Raw genomic sequence first — 18,983 nt, forward strand, 5'->3', positions numbered from 1 at the left:
CGCACTACCTGTATTTTAACACAAGAGTGTACAGTTGCCTTGCACAAATTAGCGGTGGCGAAAATTGGCTGAGCAATTGCTGAATGATCGTCTCAACGCATTGTTCAAGAGGCTTTTGTTCACTGGCGCTATGAAGGTTAAGGCATCATTTGAGCGAGATAGAGTTTGATGTGCGGGAGGTAGTTTGTTTTCTGAGTTGTCTTGGGGGATCAGAGGCGACAAAGCCTATACGACAATAGCATATCTTGAAACTGAAGTTTGGTACTTGAGCTTCTGTGTCTTGTCGTCCTCGGTTGACCTGTACAGAGCTCTCACTGGCCCGTGACCACATAGACCCCAATTTGACACAACCGCAGCCAAGAAGCTCGTGCTTTTGAGGCGTTTCCAGCATTTTGGCGTCCATCTTCAGTCAAACTGGGCAATGGTCAGCATTCGTCGATAGCAACTCCCCAATTCACGTACAGGCGTCAAGAAGGACTCGGCCACAAAACGAGCCCTGGCGTTCAAGAAGAGCTTCATCTCAGAAATCTCCTTGTCCACCTCCTCCATAAACTGGATAATGAAGTCCACCAGCTTATGCTTCAGCATCTCCTCGGTGTGGAAATTGGTGATGAGGAAGGAAATATCATAGCCCTGCTAACATCAGCCACACTGTCTTTTCCCGGGAATAAATACCCACGTTGATGGGCTTCCTCCGCAGAATGAAGAAAGACTCCGCCCGCTGTGTCAAGAACCGAGTAAACTTGTGGACAAGGATGTGCTCGATTTCGTCTGCCTGCTTGATCTTGATGCTTATCCGAACGCTGTTGATACTTGGCTCGATGAACACCCGCTCGTTCTCGTTGCGGGATACCGTCAAGGGGTTCAGGAGGACTTCCGGGGAGGTGCGCGCTTCGACTTCAGGGACATTGTGTCTTTCGGATGCTTGGGAAGCAAAGTTGGACAGCGAGAGGGCGGCGGTGAGGGAGGAGCGGACGCATTGGAGGTAGGGACGAAGTGATTGCGACTGTGCTAGGCGTCAGCGCGATGCTCTGAGCTTGGGCGGTCGGAAGGGTGAGACTCGACCATTGTGGGCGAAGGATCCGGGGCTGCGGCAGGAGAGTAGATAGAAGAGCACCGGCAATGCAAAGGCCCCTGAAGACGTCCGGACACTGGATCGCGGGAACGGTATGATGTGAGGTGGTGGGGGATGATGCGCAGCGGGTAGGGAGGGCAGCTGGGGAAGCTCCCGCCAAGTGAAGTCATGGCCGCGTCGCCTCCCGTCTGCTGCGATACAGCGGCAATGACTAAGACGGGCCTGGAAACTCGGCGAATCGGAGGTAACAGGCCGCGTGCCTTGGCGTCGACGGCGGCAAGTCGTCAACACTCCACCAACAGTCATTCCTTGCTTCAGCTTGCATCATACCCGGTCCGCTGAAGACGAAATTTTGCATCGCTGTCGACTCCATCTTCACTCCCTCACTCTGCAAAGATGGAGCCGATTCCAGGTACGCGCCATCCCGGTTCAAGCTCCGCGAGCTACGGTCAAGCTGACCTCCGCCACAGTTGTCGTGAAGCATCAGGGAAAGAAGTACGATGTCGAACTCGACCCTTCTTCGACCGGCGAGACGTTCAAGTTTCAGCTGTACTCTCTGACCGGTGTCGAGCCCGAACGGCAAAAGATCCTCGTCAAGGGTGGACAACTCAAGGACGACACCGACCTCTCCAAGCTCAATGTCAAGCCCGGACACACCTTTATGATGATGGGCACACCGTCAAACGATAGCAAGGCCAAGATCGAGCGTCCAAAGGAGCAGATCAAGTTCTTGGAGGACATGACGGAGGCTGAGGCGGCGCAAGCTGCTGGCGCTATTCCCGCTGGCCTGCAGAACCTGGGCAATACCTGTTACATGAACTCGACGCTGCAGACATTGAAGGCGATCCCAGAGCTTCAGGCCGAGCTTGCGCGCTACAAGGCTAGGTATTCAAGTTGAACGATGGTAAATCATCACGCGCTGACTCTTTCCAGTGGTTCAGGCTCCGCAGGGCCCAGCGACCTTAGGTCATTTGGTCTTGGGGGTCTTGGAGCGTCTTCAGACCTTACGGAAGCCCTCCGCGATCTCTTCAAGCAAATGTCCGAGACCCAGCAAGGATTCCCTCCCATGATGTTCCTCAACGCCCTCCGGACGGCATTCCCCCAGTTTGCGCAACTTGCTCGAGAAGGCCGCGGATACGCACAACAGGATGCAGAGGAGGCATGGTCGCAGATTGTCACTCAGCTTCGCCAGAAGCTCAAGATCAAGGAGGGCGACTCTGGTGATGTCTCCTTCGTTGACAAGTACCTGTCGGGCAAGTTCGAGTCACGCATGGAATGCGACGAGCAGGCCGCAAAGGATGCTGGAGAGCAGGCCATTGAAAGCCAAGACACCTTTTTCAAGCTCAACTGCCACATCACGGGCGAGGTCAACCACCTGCGCGAGGGCTTGGCTGCCGGCATGGTCGAGAAGATCGAAAAGAATTCCGAGGTGCTGGGGCGCAACGCCGTCTACACCAAGACGTCGCGCATCGCCAGACTACCCAAATACCTGCCTATCCACTTTATGCGCTTCGACTGGCGCCGCGACACTGGCAAGAAGGCCAAGATCATGAGGAAGGTCACCTTTCCCCAGGAACTCGACATTGTCGAATTTTGCAGCGAAGACCTGAAGAAGCTTCTCATTCCGGTCAGGGACAAGATTCGGGAAATCAGAAAGGACGAAGAGGACGTCGAGCGTGCAAGGAAGAGGCAAAAGCGCAACCACCATGAGCAACAAGAGAAGGAGGAACTCTACAAGGGCAAGGGTCCAGCAGGCGAGAAGCAGCTTGCCAAGGAGAAAGAAGCAGAGAAAAAGGCGTCTGGAAGCAGTGGCGACGTTGAGATGCAAGACGCATCCTTCAAGACGGACGCGGAATTCGAGGCAGAGCGTGCCAACGCGATAGTGCAGGCAAAGAAGGAGCTCTTGGCTCTGGTCGATGGCAAGCTTAAGGAGGACGAGGCTTGCAACAGGACCGGACTTTACGAACTTCGTGGTGTCATCACCCACCAGGGCGCCACTGCGGACAGCGGTCACTACACCTCGTTCGTCAAGAAGGAAGGACAGAAGGACCCGAGCACCGGCAAGAGGAAGGCCGAGGATGGGAAGTGGTGGTGGTTCAACGACGACAAGGTGTCGGAGGTCGAAGAGGACCGGATCGAGAGTCTGTCGGGAGGAGGTAAGCTGGATCCGAAGCCGCTCAAGCTAATGAAGTGCTAACCCCACGCCCAGGTCAAAGCCATTCTGCGCTGATTTTGCTCTACCGGGCAGTCCCAATCCCCACAACAGAAGAGATTGCAGAGGCGGAGGAAAAGGCAAAGAGTCTCGCCTGATCGCCTCCATTCTTTGGATGCAGCCATGGGGAACCATAGACGCAAGTTTGAACGAGGTATGAGCATAGCGAGGATTGGTCAAAGGTAGACTTTTACTTTCTCCGGCATGCAAGCGGCACTGAGTAAGGTTGCAAGCGCTGAGATGCTTGGACAAATCCAGACCACTAATTTTCTCAAATTTGCCGACAATTGATCCAAAAGTGACGCGCGCTGCAACGCGCAGAAGTCGACCTTGCCTATGAAATCTCTCCGCCCGCGGAACTTGGCCATGTCGAGACAAGCTACAGTCCGCTTGATGCTGAAGACCCTTGACGGAAGCGCGCAGGCGGCCAACGACTACGATACGCCACTCGTGCACAACTACTCGCGCGTATGCATGAAAAACACTTCGTCCGCTGGCTGCCGAAAATACGAATACGCGCGAGGTCCGAAAGGTGCAAACGGAGCCAACGGCAAGCGCCCATACCTGAGTCCTCTCAACAACGATTATTGCGTGTCGAGACTTGACCATGCCCCGGACCCGCACCTGGGGATACCCCTGGACAGCTAGCTTCTCGCCGAGAGGTCTACAACAACGTCAACCCACCCCTTCTACATATTCCATTCTCTGCACATATCATATCAACATCGGCTTCAAAAAAAAAAAAAAAGAAAAAAAAAAGCAAATTTTGAATTACATGCAATAAGCTCATGTGTCCCCAAGTGCACAAATCAAGTATGCGGAGGCGCTTTTGTCTTGACCGGTCTGTTATGGTGCGCGGCTTGGGGGTATAATCTCACTCAAGGCTGCAGACAGGAAGCACCCAAATCCCTGGCCACAAGGAGTATTCAAGCACTGGGGAAAGCTGGATACAGGGAGCAATCAATTGGTTGTTTGTGCTACGGCTTTTACTATCACTCCTATGAGTGCTGAAAACCCAAAGCACTCTCGAGCCTTGACATTGCCCAAATCTATCCCTGTGTGCCCACCCTTCAAGGAAGCCTAGCTTGCTTGCATCTTTCCGTCTTGACTGTTGTTGTTTTGAAAGGCTTGGTCGGTGTTGGGTTGCGCTGTTGATACTATGCTGTTTCCGTTACACAGGTGCTATTGCGCTCTTGCTATCGCTGTTGCACTTTTGCACTTTTGTTGATGTTGCTGCCGTGGAGTCGACGAGGTATTCATTATTGCCTGGGCGGTAGAAAGATAAGCTCGTTGCATTCTTCGTTAAGAATCAGGCAAGGCGTGTTCCTTTCTTTGCAGGCCTCGCATTCGACCTTATGCGGGTGTTGGTCTTGCCACTTGACATCTTTTACGCCAGTATGGACCGTTACGTACGCGTGCATGCATTGCTTGCTCTTGTTGCGGATCCACATATTGACCCGACGTCCATTTTTTCTTTCCGAGCGTTTGACCTTGCTCGTTACCTTTGCCCATAATCCGGGATGTTGCCGACTAAACTCTTGGTCCTCGAGCTTACTTCCGTCTGATTTTTGCATGGAAACGCGCAATTCCGTTCCATATTCCGTTCTCCTTGCTCCTTGGGTCTGGCTTGCTGTTTGGTTTGGCACTTGGCTTGGGCCTGCGCCGACTTGTGGTGTGGCGCTTGGGCTTTGATCTCCGTTGGATGAACCAGGGATATCTATTCTTGGCCTTTTCCGTGCGGGTTCGTCTTCGTTGCTGTCTTCTGATGTGTTGCTATCGAGCGAGATGATTGAAACTGGGCGATTTGACGTCGATCCCGTCTGATGTTGCTCGTGAGGTCCCGTCTCGTCTTGAAGCACGTCTGTCAAAGTGAGCGTCAGGAGCACTTGTTCCTTCGCAAAGGGCACTCACCTTGCGAGCCATTGCTTTGTGTACCTGCGCCTTGGAGACTCGCTTCGATTTCTTCTTTCATTACCTGCATTTCTTCGACGTTTTGTTGCATCTGCTTGACGTTCTCTTGCATTTGCTCAATGTTCTTTTGCATCAATTGAGTGCAGGAATCGATATTTCGGACCATATTTCTGCAACTAGTGGCTCAGCTTCTGGTCTCCAGATAGCCTGCAAAGTAAGCGGAGAGTGGACAATTACCTTGCTGTTGCTTGGTCCATCATGATATTCTGATGAGGATTGCTGCTGGGAGTATTTGATGGATTTGGAGTCATTTTGGAGATTGAGGGGATGCTGGTTTGGTGGGGAGACGTTGTGAGTGGGAGATCTCTTGTTACCTGCTACGGTCAACCGAAGGCAAGTGTGAACATGACCCAGATTTCCATTTTGGGCAAGCGCCATTTGGACACTCGAGAGTCTCCACTTCACCTTCCCTCTACGCTTCCACTTCCAAATCTCTCAGCATCGCACACAAAACCTCCTCAACCTCTGTCTCGTGGCCAAAATGTTCTACAGCCATGAAGGTGGGTCAATTGAGCCCTCGATCTAATTGTCTGCTGATTGCATCCTCCAGTCCTCACGTCTCGAAAGCATGGCGTGGCTACAGTCTGGTAAGCTCCGAGGCGATCAATCGCTTCGCATCACAACTCACGTACTCGCAGGCTCGTCGCGACGCTTGGCTCCAGGTCGTCGTTGAAAAAGGTCAATCGCAAGGCCATCCTTGACGTCAATGTGCCCAAGGCATGCGAGACCATCCTGGCCCCAGAAGCGCCAATGGCCTTGCGCCTCCAGAGCAACCTCCTGTAAGCAATTCCAGCGTCCGTTATTCAAGGCCCTGTCACTCACTCTTGACACTCAGGTACGGCGTGACGCGTGTCTATCTCCAGCAGTGTACATATGTCCTTGCGGACTGCCAAAACGCGCAAAACAGCATCCGTGCAAGCCTCCATGTCATAAGGGCCGCAGCGCTCGACCCCGAAGCCGGACGTTCAAGGTCAGTCTTGCGCGAAGTAGCAGTCAAATCTTACTCATGTTTTTTCCTCAGGCCAGACCAGCTTCTCCTTGAAGATGATCCCAGCTTTCTTCCACAATTTGCCCTTGAGCCGCTCGATCTTGAAGCGGACGTCTCAGCCCCCAACGCCTCCTTTGCGTTGAGCTCAAATACTCTTTCCCCCCACGGCTCGCGTCGGAGCAGGAGCATAACGTTGGACGAACATATCGCAGGGCCCATTCGCGGCCTCGACATACCCACGTCAGACACTGGAGCAGGAGATTTCGGTGGCTTTGTCGTCCCCAGCGAAGATGGAGCTGACGTTGGCATTCAAGGCCGGAGCAGCCACCTTGAGGATGACGGCTTCGACCCCGATGCAGATTTTGGGTTTGATGCTGATGGAAACCTCATTGAACATGGGATCCCAAATCAGACCCATCAGACGCCTCGCGTTGGTCCAGCTTTTCGGTCAATCGCTAGTGGATCAGTCGGACCAGAACGTGAAGGCACTGAGCAGCAGGGGCACACTCACGTAAGTCTCTTTCCCCGTGTAGAAGATGTCATTACTGAAGAGTCTAGGTTGATGATCGCATGGACATCGACCTGCCTGAGTATGGCGACGAGATGATCATCCCCGACGGCGAACCTCTCTCCTCCGTCCGCGAACACCGAAGTTCCCCTGCCGCAGAACAGTCCATTCAAGACGTGGCTGTACAGTCGTCCTCACCAGTCCAGGTTGCACCTCAGCGTCAGCGCAAGTCGCGCGCAATTCCTCTTGACACGACGATGGAATTGCGAAATACCGAATTAGTCGGCTGGCAAAGAAACTACCTTCAGGACATGGCACAAGCAGCGCAGCACAAGCACAATCTTCGAGCGGCTGCCCAGGCAAAGAAGAACGCTGAATACTGGGTCTTGGGACTTGGAATCGGCGGAATCGGCGCCATTACTGGTTCCACTGGCATCCCAGGTCCACTGGACATGTTCAAAGGTGAAGCGCTCCTTCGTACATTGGGTATACGGAGCGAACCTCCTGCCTCGAAGAAACGTGGGCACCCAATGTCGACGATAGAAGAGGAACCCCAGGGCCGTCGTGTTCGTCAACGCTCGGAAGAGGATGAACTTGGCCGCGGCAATGAAGACGATGTGGTCTTTCATGGAGACGAGGACATCGAAGTGGGTCGAGAGGCAGCAGAAGAGATCCAGTCTCAGTTATCTCAACACTTCCCGTGGAGTGTTACTGCCTCAGCTCGCGCATCTTCCGTTGCTGCCAGCGCCCGCAATGCTCTTGGTTTCGGCGGACACGGCCTTCCTTCATCTGCCGCAGGTCCCAGCTCCATAGGGGTCGCTGGATCCCTTGGTCGCAGAGGTAGGCGCATGATAAGCGCCAGTCCACTTCATGGTCGCGGACCACGCGGCCTGGAAAATGCAGAGAATGAACAAGAGCCGGAAGAAGTCCTCGAAGAGACTCTGGGAGCATTCGATTCCGACATGGCAATCGACAATGACGAATTCGAGCTCTATGGAGCCGCAGCTGGCGTCGACACCCAAACCGCCAACCAGTCACAATTTGCTCACGCACAATTTGACCATCAAATGGTTCAATTTGGCGAATTCATCTTCGAAACCATGCAGAAGAAGAAGGCCGGCGATGATGACGAAGCCGGCGAGGTCGACAAGCATGACGAGGTTCTGTTTGGAGAGCTCATTCGCCCGGAGTCAAACACCAAGACGGTAGCTGCTCAAGGCTTCATGCATCTACTGGGCCTCGCAACCCAGGGCCGCATCACCGTTCAACAAGACGAGCCATATTCGGACATTGCCATCAGCCTTCCCTTTGCCGGTTCGCTCTAATTGCCGATGTCCATCCCAGACAGTCAGACTGTCCTGTATTCACCTGCCCGGCCAAATTTGCTTCTGCAACTGTTTTCGACACTCCGGGACTTGCTTTTGTTTCTTTTTCCAATTTACCTTTGACTCGCGTGGCTTTTCCAAGGGCCAATACTGGAATCAGCTTTGCTACAGCTGCTTCGACATCATGGATTCGTAAAGACGTTTTTATCCGGGGTGCATGTCCAGCGCAAGGACCATACAACTACTGCAGGAGTTGCTTTCGGATTCGCGGGGATGCGGTACGCCTCGCTGAGAGATTTTCGCTATTCGAGGTCATTGTGGCTAGCACAAGGACTACTACTAAAGTTGTTTCCGAGTTCGCGAGGGTTATGGGTCATGTCGGTGCCGATTCGAGGGCACGGTTTACTAAGGAGTTAGCTTTGCTGTAGCTACTTCAAGAATGATAAGCAGATTCATTTTCGGATCGTGCATAGGCCTCTTGCTCTTCCCAAATCTAATTTGCAAAGGCTTCGTCCTCGACCTCTTCCAACTCGACCTGTTTCAACTCCCTCTCAAACCGTTCCTCCTCTGCTCCGAGATCAGGATCGCCTTCAGCCTCTGCCGCGGCGTTCATCATGTTGAACTCAGCCTCCTCAATTGCCGCCTCAGCAGCCTGCTCCGCATCCTCCTTGCTGCTCTGGACAATCTTCTCCTTCTCCTCTTGATTAGGCTGGTGGCCGACGGCACGATATCCCGACTTTTCCAATTTCTCCAGCTCCTCTGGCTCCAAGAGCTGTCCCGGTGTCTCGCCCTTTGCCGCTGCAACCTTTCGGGCCACCGCCGCGGGCATGAACCGTGATGTGGCCTCCTTTCTCAAATCCCGATGCACAGGCGCAGACTCGTAGACTGTCTTGACTTCTGCGGGCTGTCCGGCTGGGGCGCCGGGCTTTGCAGGCAGCGCATGTGGGCCAGAGTGGGTCGTTTGGTTGTCGGTCCATCTCGGCCTGCGTGGGATAGGTGGTGGTGTGTCGCGCGGCATGGGAATGTCCCTGGCATCATCGTCCGTATCGCTGCTGTCGCTGCCGTCGCCCTTGTCGTAATTCCCACCCCTTCGCCTTTTGCCGAGTATGCCTCCCCCACGACCGCCGTCTCCGCTGTCCCTTCGCCTCTCGCTGTGGAATTGAGGAGCCTTGTCTCCGAGCGCCTCGCGAGCTTTCTTGATTGCTCGTAATTCTTTTTCGAGATTGTGTAGCGTCTCCCGGTCCTTGGGCCGCAGCTGGTTGCGCTCTTCGGCTGCCTTGAGGTCGTCTATTTGCCGTTGGAGTCGGTCGGGGTTGCGTTTCGCCAGACGCTCGTTGCGTTGCGCCTGGACATTGGCCTTTGACTTTTTCAGGGCGCGAGCCTTGTCGGCCTTGTGTTGCGCTTGTACGGGATTGTAATTCTTTTCCTTTGCCATGGCTGATTCGAAGTCGAGTGTTGTTGGAGTTTTGGGCTTGCGTGATGTGTGTAGGGAGCAGGTTTCCTGTCGACGTTCGGGGTCCAGCAAGATGACTTCATCCCACGGTTCCCACCTGACGACGCGCACCCCTGTCGCGCGCCAAAGATTTCGTCAGAGCGTCCGCGCTCGACAACACCACACCTTCAACAACCCAACATGGCCGACAAGCGCAAACAGCCTCCCACTGCCCAGCAAAATACGAACAACGGCCGCCAGAAGAAACGCGCTCGAACCCGCGATGCTCGTCAAATCGCTGCGCAAGCCACCGGCACAGCGTTCAAGAACGGCGAGATCGATGTCGACAAATTCGTGAAAGCGCGACAATTTGAGATCAAGGCTCTCGAGGATGGCATGAGAAATGCACGCAAAGGCTTGAGCACGAGGGCATTCCAGGGCGTTCCGAGAGAGCTCAGAAGGAGGACAGCGAGCCACAATGTCAAGAGGGTGCCCAAGAGATTGAGGCCGAGGGCCGCAAGAGAGGTACATTTGCCCATGGCATCTCAAGAATCTTCTGACTTTCCTCTCACAGATGGCAGAGGATAACACACCTACGGTTCAGTCGAGACGGAGAAAACCCAGCGGTCATATGCGGTTGAGGTTGGACAACGTCAAGAGGCTGCAGACGCTCAGCGCCAGGGCCAAGACGAAAACGAAGAAAGGCCCTGATGCCATGGATGTCGGGGAAGATGCTATCGACAGGATACAGACCAGGAAAGCTCGTGTAAAGACGCAACACCTGAAGAACCCTCCGACTCCACCGGCAAGGTATCGAAAACGACAGCTAAACAAACAATGGCTTCCCACGCACATATTCCACACCAAACGAGCCCACATGACAGCTCCAAAGGAACCATTGTGGCGCTTTGCAATCCCGCTGTCACCAACGCTCAAGTGTTACAGACCCACGCACAGAGCAAGCGTGACGAGGGGCGCGGTAGCTTGGGACATGAGCTACATGTCGACCATTGGCTTGCGGGGAAAAGAGGAAAACATTCAAAACATGCTAAAAGATTTGGGTATTGGAGATGCGCATGACCCAGAGGGACTCTGGCAAACAAAGGGCGAGAAATGGAGAAACGGGTCAAGAGCGTGGTCGGGTTGGGTACTTGAAAAAAGCGCGTCCTTACAAAAGCCAATTGCTCCAGTCACGATTGTTTGGCGGTCGATGTCGACAAAAGATGATGGGAAGAGTAGCGCCCAAGCTTCCAGCAGACCCCAGAAGAGGAGCCTGTTGATTCGCGTCCATCCTTCGGCATTCATGCAATTGTGGGATCACATTCGCAAGCTGAATGCTCCAGTCACGGTCGAAGATTTGCGCTTCGAGATTGGAAGCATCGAGATCACCGGTCCTGGCGCAACCGAAGCTTTGATTGGTATTTTATCCCCTGTTGCGCAAGCAGATGTTGACGGCACTCCCGAGGCCGTCTGGAAACAGCTAGGAGCATTGAATAACTTGGGTCACCTACCTGCCGGTGCGCTGCTTGGATTCGAAGTCTCGGATCCGCGACTGCATCATCCACCAAGGACGGTAGCGCCTTTGAACACCAAAGACTCGCATTCTCGTCTTCTCACCACTCTTGCGGAATGGCCCCTTGACCGCACACAAACCCCACCGACTGTTTTCGACAGGTCTGTCCGTCTCGCAGCCCAGCGTTCTCTCCCTAGCCAAAAGTCCATCAACCGGCGCAAGGCTGTCGCAAAACCTGGCTCCTACCCCGAACCTAAATCCTCTGACCCAAAGATTCCACTCCTACTCTTTGCTTCGCGCGGAAATGGAGCAAACGCTGGTACATGGACTGTGCTCTTGCCTTGGAAATGCGTCAATGCCGTATGGAACAGCCTCATGTACTATCCGCTGTCCACGGGAGGCAACGTCAGATTCGGAGGCTTGGATCAAAAGAGACAACTTGCCTTTGAGGCTGGTGTTCCATGGTTCCCTGGCGATTTTCCTGGCACCGAGGCCGGAATGAAGTGGGACGAGTTGGAGACACAAAGACGGCACGCCGACTGGGAGAAGAGACCAAAGGGAAAACGAGTCGCATGGGAGAGTGTGAGACTGGGCGAGGGCAAAAAGGGCGAGGTTGGAAGAGGCTGGGCGTGCGATTGGGAATTGCTGATGGACAGGGGGCCTGGTAAGTTTTGGTTAAACCAACTGGCGACATCGTGGTGTTAACTGAATCCAGCGGATGCATCAAAGAGGCTGTGCCATCTATCGTCACAAGCTGCGTCTAGAGCTTTGGCCGCGGAGTCTCCATTTCTTCCCAACCACCAAATCGCGGTTTTCAACATCAAACTGACGATCGTCACCCGCGGTACACCAACCACCTGTGCTCGCATCTATCGTCTTCCCAGAGATCAAGAGGCGCGCAACAAGTGGCTGTCGCTGCTTCCAGGTCCCAAATCCAAAAATAACCGACACAAGAAAGCCGCCCGACGACAACCTCGTCCGGGCACATCGTCACTAGAAGTCGAGGCATATCTTGCATCCACCCTCGTCGATCCATCTCACGATCCTTTCCAGGCGGGCACCGGTGACTATCCCCCAATTCCGGACCAGGAAGACCTGATCGGCTTCATTACTGCAGGGAATTACAATCTCAGTGAGGGGCGAGCAACTGGGGTTGGAAATCTAGCCATGGAGAGAATTTTGGGGACCTGGAAGAGCTCCAACGCCTCTGAGAGAACGTTGTGCATCGTCCGGAACGCAGGAGAATCTATCGGGAGGCTGGCAAAGTGGGAATTCGCAGAGTAAAGCACGTCGAGTAAGTCGCCATCAAGGGGACAGCCAAAGAATTCAACTTCCACGCAACAGCCTTTCGTCCCTGAATTTCGAGATCGACAAAGTCCACATCCTCTACACCATTGATCGAGATTCGCAAGTCCAGATGGGTCCACTGTGCGAAGAGACTGTGGCGCAGCATTTAATAGTTCCTGGAAAGGATGTCAGTCCCTTGTTAGCCCCACCCGCGTGAAGCGAAGACGCATTCGATGATCCTCTAGCTTGGAAAGTGGCTCTCCGTTGCGGCCGTACCGAGTAGCTCTGATCAACATCACGTTCTCATTAACTCGGCCAGGAAGTACTGGTGAATTCAAAAACCCCCTCAGTCTTTGCTTCAAACAAAACAACATCATCCCGTTCCGCATGACCTGCCTCCAGCAACGGCTTTCCAGACCAGACAACCACAGGCCGACGATTGGCCAGATGGGAAAATCAGGTGGTTGGCGAAGGGAACAATAGATGCCCTTGCAAATCTATGTTTACCGCCGCCGGAAAGATTCCACCCCGGTCCTGGAGGCAAGATAGAGTTGAGGTCAATGCGGAGCAAGAGCTTATTTTTACCCCCAGCCTTTTACCCAGCACTCACAGGACTGCCATTTGATTTGCTTGGACGAGCTCGCCGGCGCTTGCTGCAGCAACAATGCAGGCTCATGACATCGCGTGCGCGGAGACAGTTTCGAAACCCCAAGGATTACACACCAGACTCGGACATCCTTTGCGGACTGGGGTGTTTTTGCGCAAACAAGGTTCGGAAAAGCCGACCAGGTAACGATACCTGCCACTCGAGGCTCGCAATCACGCCTGCGATTCAAAAGACTCCTTGGTAAACCCGTCTGGCTGGGCATCCATGCCTGAGCTTTTTCCTGGATCAAGACCTTGTGCCTTTTGTCAAGACCGCCTGCACCCACCACCGGCGGCTTCCCCCGTGCTTCCCCGGCACCATTCAGTCACCATTGCACGGGATCGACATGGAAGCGCGGGTGGCCCCGAGTGCATATTCTTGTCTGTGTTGACATGTAGGATGAGTGACCCCGCAGCATGTCTTCTCAACGATTATATTGTTCTCGCCCAAAGAGGTCGACCATGCGCAGCGCCGGGATACATCGGAACTGGTGACGTCTTACAAAAAGAATCCGCCACATTCGACAGATAGCATGCAAAATGGTCGATACTCTGGGAAAGATTACTCGCGCCGACCTCGAAGCTGGGACGAAGTTTTTCGAAAAAATTCCTTTTCAAGCTGCAGCAACGATTCATTCAGTCAATGCATGACCAAGGGTCCAGACAAGCTCCAGAGTCAGCTGCAGTGAAGCACCAAGCGACGACCCTGTCTCGGGATGCAGCAGTGGTCAAGCATGCAGTTATGCAGAACATGGATCGGCACTTTTACAACCGAACGTGAAACTTCTCTTGACTCTGGTATAGTTTGTTGGGTGTGGGGCCAGAAAATGACGAATAGCACGACGGCATTTTGTGTCCGAGGAGCACCCTTTCGAAGCCTGACCAGGCTGAAAACTTTCTGGGTTGCTGGATATCCGTACGGACGCCTCGAAAATGGGGCCCAAGTGGTTTTTTCAGCTCCGGTCGCAAGTCTAATGCTTTGCATAGCCTTGCATTGGCCGCCTCCGCGGCACGAGTATCGACTGAGCCGCAGCCTTTGCTGTGAACATCCGCGACCAATTGCAAACATTGCAGATATTACGAGCCCACCAACTCAGTGGACCCGTGATCAATTGGAAAACACACTTCCGACGAGCAAACTGGCTGAGCTACGCGAAGATGTTCGACTCTACGCTGCTGTCGGTTTTGAACACCGATCGAACGTCCGTTGCCCAGCAAAATCTCGAACAATCTGTCCGATGACGATGACGGCGAGCCACTGGCTTGGTGTTTGGTATGCACGAAATGTTTACAGTCAAACACCATCGAGCCGGGAATCGCAAGCACCTCTCCAGCCGTGTCTCGGTGCGAACCGCCTGAGATAAGGCTCCCTGGAACCAACCTAATATCTCGTCGACTCGAGGCGGAGCTGGTACCGTGCGCCCCATGTTTTGCAGCCAGAAGATGTTGAGCAGTCTCTTTGAAGGATTGCTGCGCCTTTCATTGGTCGCCAAGGCATGTTGGTCAAACTCGGAGCACTCAGTTTCAAACATGTTTGGCAGTGCAACCTACGTCGCTACGTGCCGTGGGGAAGCTGTCGTGCCGAGGACCCTTTTTGACGGACGAGACCAATTGGGTCGCAAGAAAATACCAAAAAGCCCATGCACGGAAAGAGGTTCAAGAATAGAAATTGATGCCTTGACTGCGTAGAATCCAGCACATGAGCCTCGGCAAGGCAAAAAGTTTTCGTCTTTGAGGTCTTATCTCGTCCTCGACAATCCGGCAAAATGGTACCTCTCAGTTTCAGATCATGGGGCTGATCTACTTAGCATCTTGCTTTGCGCAGTCAACAGTTCCTTGGCCATCTCTTGGGAAACACGAACTTGATATTGGCCGGCGATCACTTCGGACAAGAAGCATTCTGATTTGGCAGCGAGAGGCGTCAATGAATCGCGTCTTGCATGTCACTCAAGTTTGGGCCCAAATCATCAGATACTTGCGTCCGTTCTGCCCAAGAAAAAGAGCACCATCACAGCTGATCAATGTGACTTAGACTACCGCCGAGCGACGAGTCATGATCGACGTAGGCTGAAGAAGGGAGGAGGAAAATTCTTTCACGACTTGCCCCCGCATGTCCGACACTGGACCCGCTACCCCAGCTTCCGCCCGGGAGATCGTCAGCTCCGAATGAGCTTGTCCGGGGACCCTAGCACAGCACATTTTTTCTGGACACGCAGTCGACGACGTTGGAGTCGGCAAAACTTGAACGACCTGTCAGGCAGCATTGACGACAAACCTGGCGACTATGTGGAGGGTAAAGATGACGAAAATATTGGATGGGATGCAAGTTTTTCCAAAAAGGCGTTTGGCAGATGAACTCAGCAGACCAAGCAAGGACAAGGTCGTTTGACATCCTGGATGCTTCTATTTGGGCTGTCCCCGCGAATAACAAGTCAAGGACGATTTGCGAGCATGTTTGTCAAAGTCTACGAGACAAACAAGTCGACGTCGACTCGCTCGAAAACCTCCCATCCTCAGTTCGACTTGCGATCACGTTGACAACGAATGGGACGCCTATCACTTATTAAAAGCGACCGCTTGCCATTCTCGTCATTCTCAAACACAGCAAGTTGGCATCAGTCCAAGCTATAATAGTCTGGGCATCACCGGGATGGTGAGGTTCTCGGCGTATCAGGCATCAACCTGGCCTCAATCTTAGGTGCCGAACTGCCGATCACTCACCACAAGGCATCTAGATTCAGCGTCAGTCTCGTTCCGTAGAGAGCCGAATGCGTCGCGAGTCAGCAGTTCGACCTGTTGACCCTCTGACGAGAAGCCGACATGCCATGCATTTGTAGCGTCAAGAGGTCTGCATCTACACTTGAAACACAGCTTTTGCAAACTCCAGGATCATCACACCACCGCGAGACAGGGGTCAGACGTGGACACGTCCGGATGAGGTAGACTTTGCAAATGTCAGCTTCAGCAGCAAGACGACCGGGGTTTTGGGAGAGTACAACAATATCACCAAACGCATCCGAATCCCACAGACCAGATGGTGAGGGTCTCACAGCATAGGGAGTGAGGACGGTACTGCAGGAACGCTCGGGTGCACCGAGGCTGTCTCCCAGGATGTGGCCCCAGGCGAGGAGCAGCGGTTGGGTCGAATTCTTCCGACATCCAGTTTGGGAACTGTATGCATGCCCTGGGTGCATACGGACCAGCCTGACAAGATGAAACTCGACGATCTGGCAGGATCTTCGTGGACAAGACGGGCACGACAGCCAAAAGCGGCAGTTGAGCCTAGGTTGCATTTTCCCAGCAAAAAGACCCCACTGGTCAATTGCATCGAGATAGTTTGGCGCGACCCCTCTCTCAAGCGTTGAGAACCCGGCTACGAGCAAAGCAAGCCAAGGCGAAGCAAGCGATCCGAGAGCATCGTGGAGAAGGGCGTTTGCACGACTTGACGGTGTGGTCCACCAATGCAAGGAGCATGTGATGGGCAACCTAGGCTCTTCCCTGCGCGTCGCTGGAGACGCGAAGCTCGTGGGCCTGACACGACGGGGGGACGACGAAGGATCCGATCCTGGAGTAGCGGTGGCGAGCATAGCTACCTACGGCGAGAAAATGCTTCGAGAGCGAGAGTGGAATGGGTGCGGCGCAGCACATGTGTACAAACTCCGGCCATCGCCGTGTGTTGGTTCCAAGAGGACGAGGGGGTCCCAGAGAGCGAGCGAGAGTCGAGGTTGTGGTTGTGTCCGGCGAGAGGGATGTTCCGCCGAGCTCGCTCCAGTCTCGCGTCCAGCTCCAAAGCCAAATCCCACGTCCGTCAGCATCTACAACAACCCTCATCCATCCCGCACATCGCTCTGCAGCGCCGCCACCGTCGGCCAGGGATATGTGACACCTCCTGCCACAAGCAGCCAAGATCAGCCCCGTTGGCCATGGATCAGGGCCCCTGCTCCAATCACCACCACCGCGGCGGCGGGCTGCCCTGCTCGACTGCGCTGGGCCCGAGGGAGAGGCTTGGACCTCGTCGCCACACTACCATCAGATTGCCTTATTATCAGCAGCGCGCGAAGGATGCTCACTTGCTGCGAGAATAAGGTTACAGCCTCTAGGCCACTCGGAGCTGGCGGCCGCGCTGACGCTCGCATTACCAATTACCGTCTTTTTCACCAGACCTAGTGCTGGGTACCTCCACTTCGTATTGATTGGCCCAGGAAACGTGTAGTCCACTCGTCCTTGCGCCTAAATCTATGTCCTGGTTAGATTTCCGCCCCCCCGCTTGCTCCTTGGCCTGGCCATTTTAGAAGAAATAGCTCCAAGCCGCCAGCGCGTTGTTCCTGAGAAAACACATCCCTCGAGGCTGCTAGCACAATCTGCGTTACTGCCTCTACATCAAACTTGGTTTTCGGACGGTCCCACCCTCCCGGATGACCGGCTCAATAGTTAATGCGATTACCACGCTCATCTGGATTTCCGATTAGAGTCTATGGCTGTGGGGTCTCTCGTAGCACACAAGCACCGCCGTCACCACCTCTTCCCTAACCGAAGCATCAGCGTCGTGTCCCCAGGGTCTTTGCACCAAGGAATGTCATATAATCCGTCTGGCCCGGTTTCGGTCACGAGGGTTGCGCAGCCGCTGGACCATTCTTTTGGCTTGAATGGACTTGGTCCTGACCATTCCCCTGGACCTCACGCCTTCTCCAACCACGCCCTCGACGAAGCTGTAAAGAAGCGCAAATCGTCCAAAGGAAGCATTTCGTCCCTTTCGTCTTTTGAACGGACGTCGACTACGCCGCACATGAGGTCTCTTTCTTTGGGGGAATCGAGCTCGATCTCTCCCAACTCTGACAAACGGCGCAACAAACTCGGTTATCATCGCACTTCTGTCGCGTGTGGTATGTTCCCGTTCCCACTTTCCTCTTTTTGCTTGACACTGACATGGTTACAGGCCATTGCAGACGGAGGAAAATCAGATGCCTGTTGGCTCCTGACGACCCGCAAGGACGATGTTCAAACTGTATCCGGCTGAAAAAGGAGTGCAATTTTTACCCGGTGGAACAGCAAAACTCGAACGAGTCTCGAGCACAATCGGCGAAAAGAAGCAGTATTTCACATATCCCTTCATCGTCAACTTCTTCATCACCTCGTGGCTCCATTCCCACTGGACATGAACACTTCGAGGAGTACGGTTCTTTTCAATCCATCCCTCCTGACGCACCACCTGGCTATCCAGTGCCCAATCACATGGATGGACCTGTAGATATTAAAGCTCATCACGGTGGTAGGTACTGACGCTCTCTTCGCAACATTTGCTGACTTGCGGCAGTGATTCCCCAATCTGAATTTCCATATTCCCCCTCGTTTGATTTTCAAGGCTGGAATCAAAACTATGCCGGACACACGCCGTCAGACGGACAATCCGACGCCTCTTCGATCGCCTACTGGTCCTCATCCGGGCCGCCGGTCTCGTCGGCTTCGCCTTTTGTTCACGATCCCATGAGCATGCCCACGCAAATGGAGGCGCAAGTCCCTCCGCACCATTTCCCTGGACATGAGCAACCTGTCTGGCCCGGGTTGCAGAGATCAATGTCTTACGGCGGTCCGGAGACTTTTTCGCAAGATCCGCGGTTTCAAAATGGCCTTCCAGTGCATGGGCAACGACACTCGGCGCATGACATTCCGACCATGGAGCCTTCGCAGGACCCTGAGCACTTGAGTCACAGTCCAATGCCCCCGAATTGGCAACCTTTCGTAAGCGTACCTGAAGGAACACAGCCTGGCCCTGTACAGCCTTATAATGGTCATTGGTACCCTGAGCCGCAAGGCCTTGGTTCGGTGGAGGAGGAACACAATCTTTCAACTCCTTATCGTCCATTTTAAGAAAACTCTCCTCCGGCGCTGTTGTTTTCTTAATGATACCCAACCGGAGTTTGGATCATGATGAGATCATGGTCTTGAATATTATGAGAAGACGACTGTAGGACGGAATTCCGTTCTCCAACCCGGATCGGCACGAAGTTACAGCTGAGGCTACCTTTC

General features: G+C 53.9%; 9 protein-coding genes across 9 annotated transcripts; 5 read left to right on the forward strand and 4 right to left on the reverse strand.

The window, feature by feature from the left end:
* Positions 1–143: 143 nt before the first annotated feature.
* Positions 144–1,381, reverse strand: J3D65DRAFT_678105 (actin-related protein-like protein 2/3 complex subunit 4; the record flags this gene model as incomplete). The annotated part of the gene is made up of 4 exons (XM_066803656.1): positions 144–414; positions 463–633; positions 680–1,006; positions 1,376–1,381. 4 exons carry the CDS (start codon positions 1,379–1,381, stop codon positions 406–408), a joined length of 513 nt encoding a protein of 170 aa, XP_066654824.1. The 3' UTR covers positions 144–405.
* On the forward strand, positions 1,318–3,549 carry J3D65DRAFT_628492 (ubiquitin C-terminal hydrolase-like protein). The gene is made up of 4 exons (XM_066800641.1): positions 1,318–1,487; positions 1,546–1,960; positions 2,009–3,231; positions 3,285–3,549. The coding sequence occupies exons 1-4, from the start codon at positions 1,472–1,474 to the stop codon at positions 3,383–3,385; spliced, it is 1,755 nt and encodes a 584-aa protein (XP_066654825.1). The 5' UTR covers positions 1,318–1,471; the 3' UTR covers positions 3,386–3,549.
* Positions 3,550–4,240: 691 nt separating this feature from the next.
* On the reverse strand, positions 4,241–5,736 carry J3D65DRAFT_417287 (uncharacterized protein). Its single transcript, XM_066796062.1, has 3 exons — positions 5,436–5,736; positions 5,199–5,368; positions 4,241–5,148 (listed from the first exon to the last, which is right to left on the reverse strand). Exons 1-3 carry the CDS (start codon positions 5,507–5,509, stop codon positions 4,547–4,549), a joined length of 846 nt encoding a protein of 281 aa, XP_066654826.1. The 5' UTR covers positions 5,510–5,736; the 3' UTR covers positions 4,241–4,546.
* J3D65DRAFT_591157 (Rec8 like protein-domain-containing protein) lies at positions 5,458–8,129 on the forward strand. Its single transcript, XM_066797795.1, has 7 exons — positions 5,458–5,758; positions 5,809–5,845; positions 5,897–6,037; positions 6,094–6,228; positions 6,280–6,757; positions 6,805–7,516; positions 7,568–8,129. Exons 1-7 carry the CDS (start codon positions 5,740–5,742, stop codon positions 8,077–8,079), a joined length of 2,034 nt encoding a protein of 677 aa, XP_066654827.1. The 5' UTR covers positions 5,458–5,739; the 3' UTR covers positions 8,080–8,129.
* A 196-nt stretch (positions 8,130–8,325) lies between these two features.
* J3D65DRAFT_417141 (WW domain binding protein 11-domain-containing protein) lies at positions 8,326–9,588 on the reverse strand. Its single transcript, XM_066796061.1, has one exon. It carries the CDS (start codon positions 9,512–9,514, stop codon positions 8,573–8,575), a length of 942 nt encoding a protein of 313 aa, XP_066654828.1. The 5' UTR covers positions 9,515–9,588; the 3' UTR covers positions 8,326–8,572.
* Positions 9,589–9,712: 124 nt separating this feature from the next.
* On the forward strand, positions 9,713–12,308 carry J3D65DRAFT_554003 (ribonucleases P/MRP protein subunit POP1-domain-containing protein; the record flags this gene model as incomplete). Its single annotated transcript, XM_066797162.1, is given in 3 exon segments — positions 9,713–10,036; positions 10,086–11,724; positions 11,740–12,308. The coding sequence occupies 3 exon segments, from the start codon at positions 9,713–9,715 to the stop codon at positions 12,306–12,308; spliced, it is 2,532 nt and encodes an 843-aa protein (XP_066654829.1).
* Positions 12,309–13,580: 1,272 nt separating this feature from the next.
* On the forward strand, positions 13,581–14,796 carry J3D65DRAFT_418107 (uncharacterized protein). The gene has a single exon (XM_066796069.1). It carries the CDS (start codon positions 13,673–13,675, stop codon positions 14,318–14,320), a length of 648 nt encoding a protein of 215 aa, XP_066654830.1. The 5' UTR covers positions 13,581–13,672; the 3' UTR covers positions 14,321–14,796.
* Positions 14,797–15,516: 720 nt separating this feature from the next.
* On the reverse strand, positions 15,517–16,704 carry J3D65DRAFT_628509 (uncharacterized protein). The gene is made up of 2 exons (XM_066800642.1): positions 15,956–16,704; positions 15,517–15,900 (listed from the first exon to the last, which is right to left on the reverse strand). Exons 1-2 carry the CDS (start codon positions 16,541–16,543, stop codon positions 15,871–15,873), a joined length of 618 nt encoding a protein of 205 aa, XP_066654831.1. The 5' UTR covers positions 16,544–16,704; the 3' UTR covers positions 15,517–15,870.
* Positions 16,705–17,529: 825 nt separating this feature from the next.
* Positions 17,530–18,824, forward strand: J3D65DRAFT_604125 (uncharacterized protein; the record flags this gene model as incomplete). The annotated part of the gene is made up of 3 exons (XM_066798253.1): positions 17,530–17,839; positions 17,893–18,225; positions 18,271–18,824. The coding sequence occupies 3 exons, from the start codon at positions 17,530–17,532 to the stop codon at positions 18,822–18,824; spliced, it is 1,197 nt and encodes a 398-aa protein (XP_066654832.1).
* Between the last annotated feature and the right edge of the window lie 159 nt (positions 18,825–18,983).

The sequence above is a fragment of the Phyllosticta citribraziliensis genome (assembly GCF_038025025.1).
Source record: "Phyllosticta citribraziliensis strain CPC 17464 chromosome Unknown J3D65scaffold_7, whole genome shotgun sequence".
In the NCBI taxonomy this organism is placed as follows: Eukaryota; Fungi; Ascomycota; class Dothideomycetes; order Botryosphaeriales; family Phyllostictaceae; genus Phyllosticta; species Phyllosticta citribraziliensis.

What these genes read in the sequence shown, in the direction of transcription:
- J3D65DRAFT_628492 (XM_066800641.1), top strand. An exon ending in CTTGCGCGCTACAAGGCTAG is followed by an intron (nt 1,961 to 2,008) that starts GTATTCAAGTTG and finishes GACTCTTTCCAG; the next exon opens with TGGTTCAGGCTCCGCAGGGC. An exon ending in CGAGAGTCTGTCGGGAGGAG is followed by an intron (nt 3,232 to 3,284) that starts GTAAGCTGGATC and finishes CCCCACGCCCAG; the next exon opens with GTCAAAGCCATTCTGCGCTG.
- J3D65DRAFT_417287 (XM_066796062.1), bottom strand. Translation starts at nt 5,509, where the DNA reads ATGACTCCAAATCCATCAAATACTCCCAGCAGCAATCCTCATCAGAAT. An exon ending in ATGGACCAAGCAACAGCAAG is followed by an intron (nt 5,369 to 5,435) that starts GTAATTGTCCAC and finishes CACTAGTTGCAG; the next exon opens with AAATATGGTCCGAAATATCG. An exon ending in ACAAAGCAATGGCTCGCAAG is followed by an intron (nt 5,149 to 5,198) that starts GTGAGTGCCCTT and finishes TCACTTTGACAG; the next exon opens with ACGTGCTTCAAGACGAGACG.
- J3D65DRAFT_591157 (XM_066797795.1), top strand. An exon ending in CATGGCGTGGCTACAGTCTG is followed by an intron (nt 5,846 to 5,896) that starts GTAAGCTCCGAG and finishes ACGTACTCGCAG; the next exon opens with GCTCGTCGCGACGCTTGGCT. An exon ending in AGCAGCAGGGGCACACTCAC is followed by an intron (nt 6,758 to 6,804) that starts GTAAGTCTCTTT and finishes TGAAGAGTCTAG; the next exon opens with GTTGATGATCGCATGGACAT.
- J3D65DRAFT_417141 (XM_066796061.1), bottom strand. Translation starts at nt 9,514, where the DNA reads ATGGCAAAGGAAAAGAATTACAATCCCGTACAAGCGCAACACAAGGCC.
- J3D65DRAFT_418107 (XM_066796069.1), top strand. Translation starts at nt 13,673, where the DNA reads ATGCAGCAGTGGTCAAGCATGCAGTTATGCAGAACATGGATCGGCACT.
- J3D65DRAFT_628509 (XM_066800642.1), bottom strand. Translation starts at nt 16,543, where the DNA reads ATGCTCGCCACCGCTACTCCAGGATCGGATCCTTCGTCGTCCCCCCGT. An exon ending in CGGATGCGTTTGGTGATATT is followed by an intron (nt 15,901 to 15,955) that starts GTTGTACTCTCC and finishes ACATTTGCAAAG; the next exon opens with TCTACCTCATCCGGACGTGT.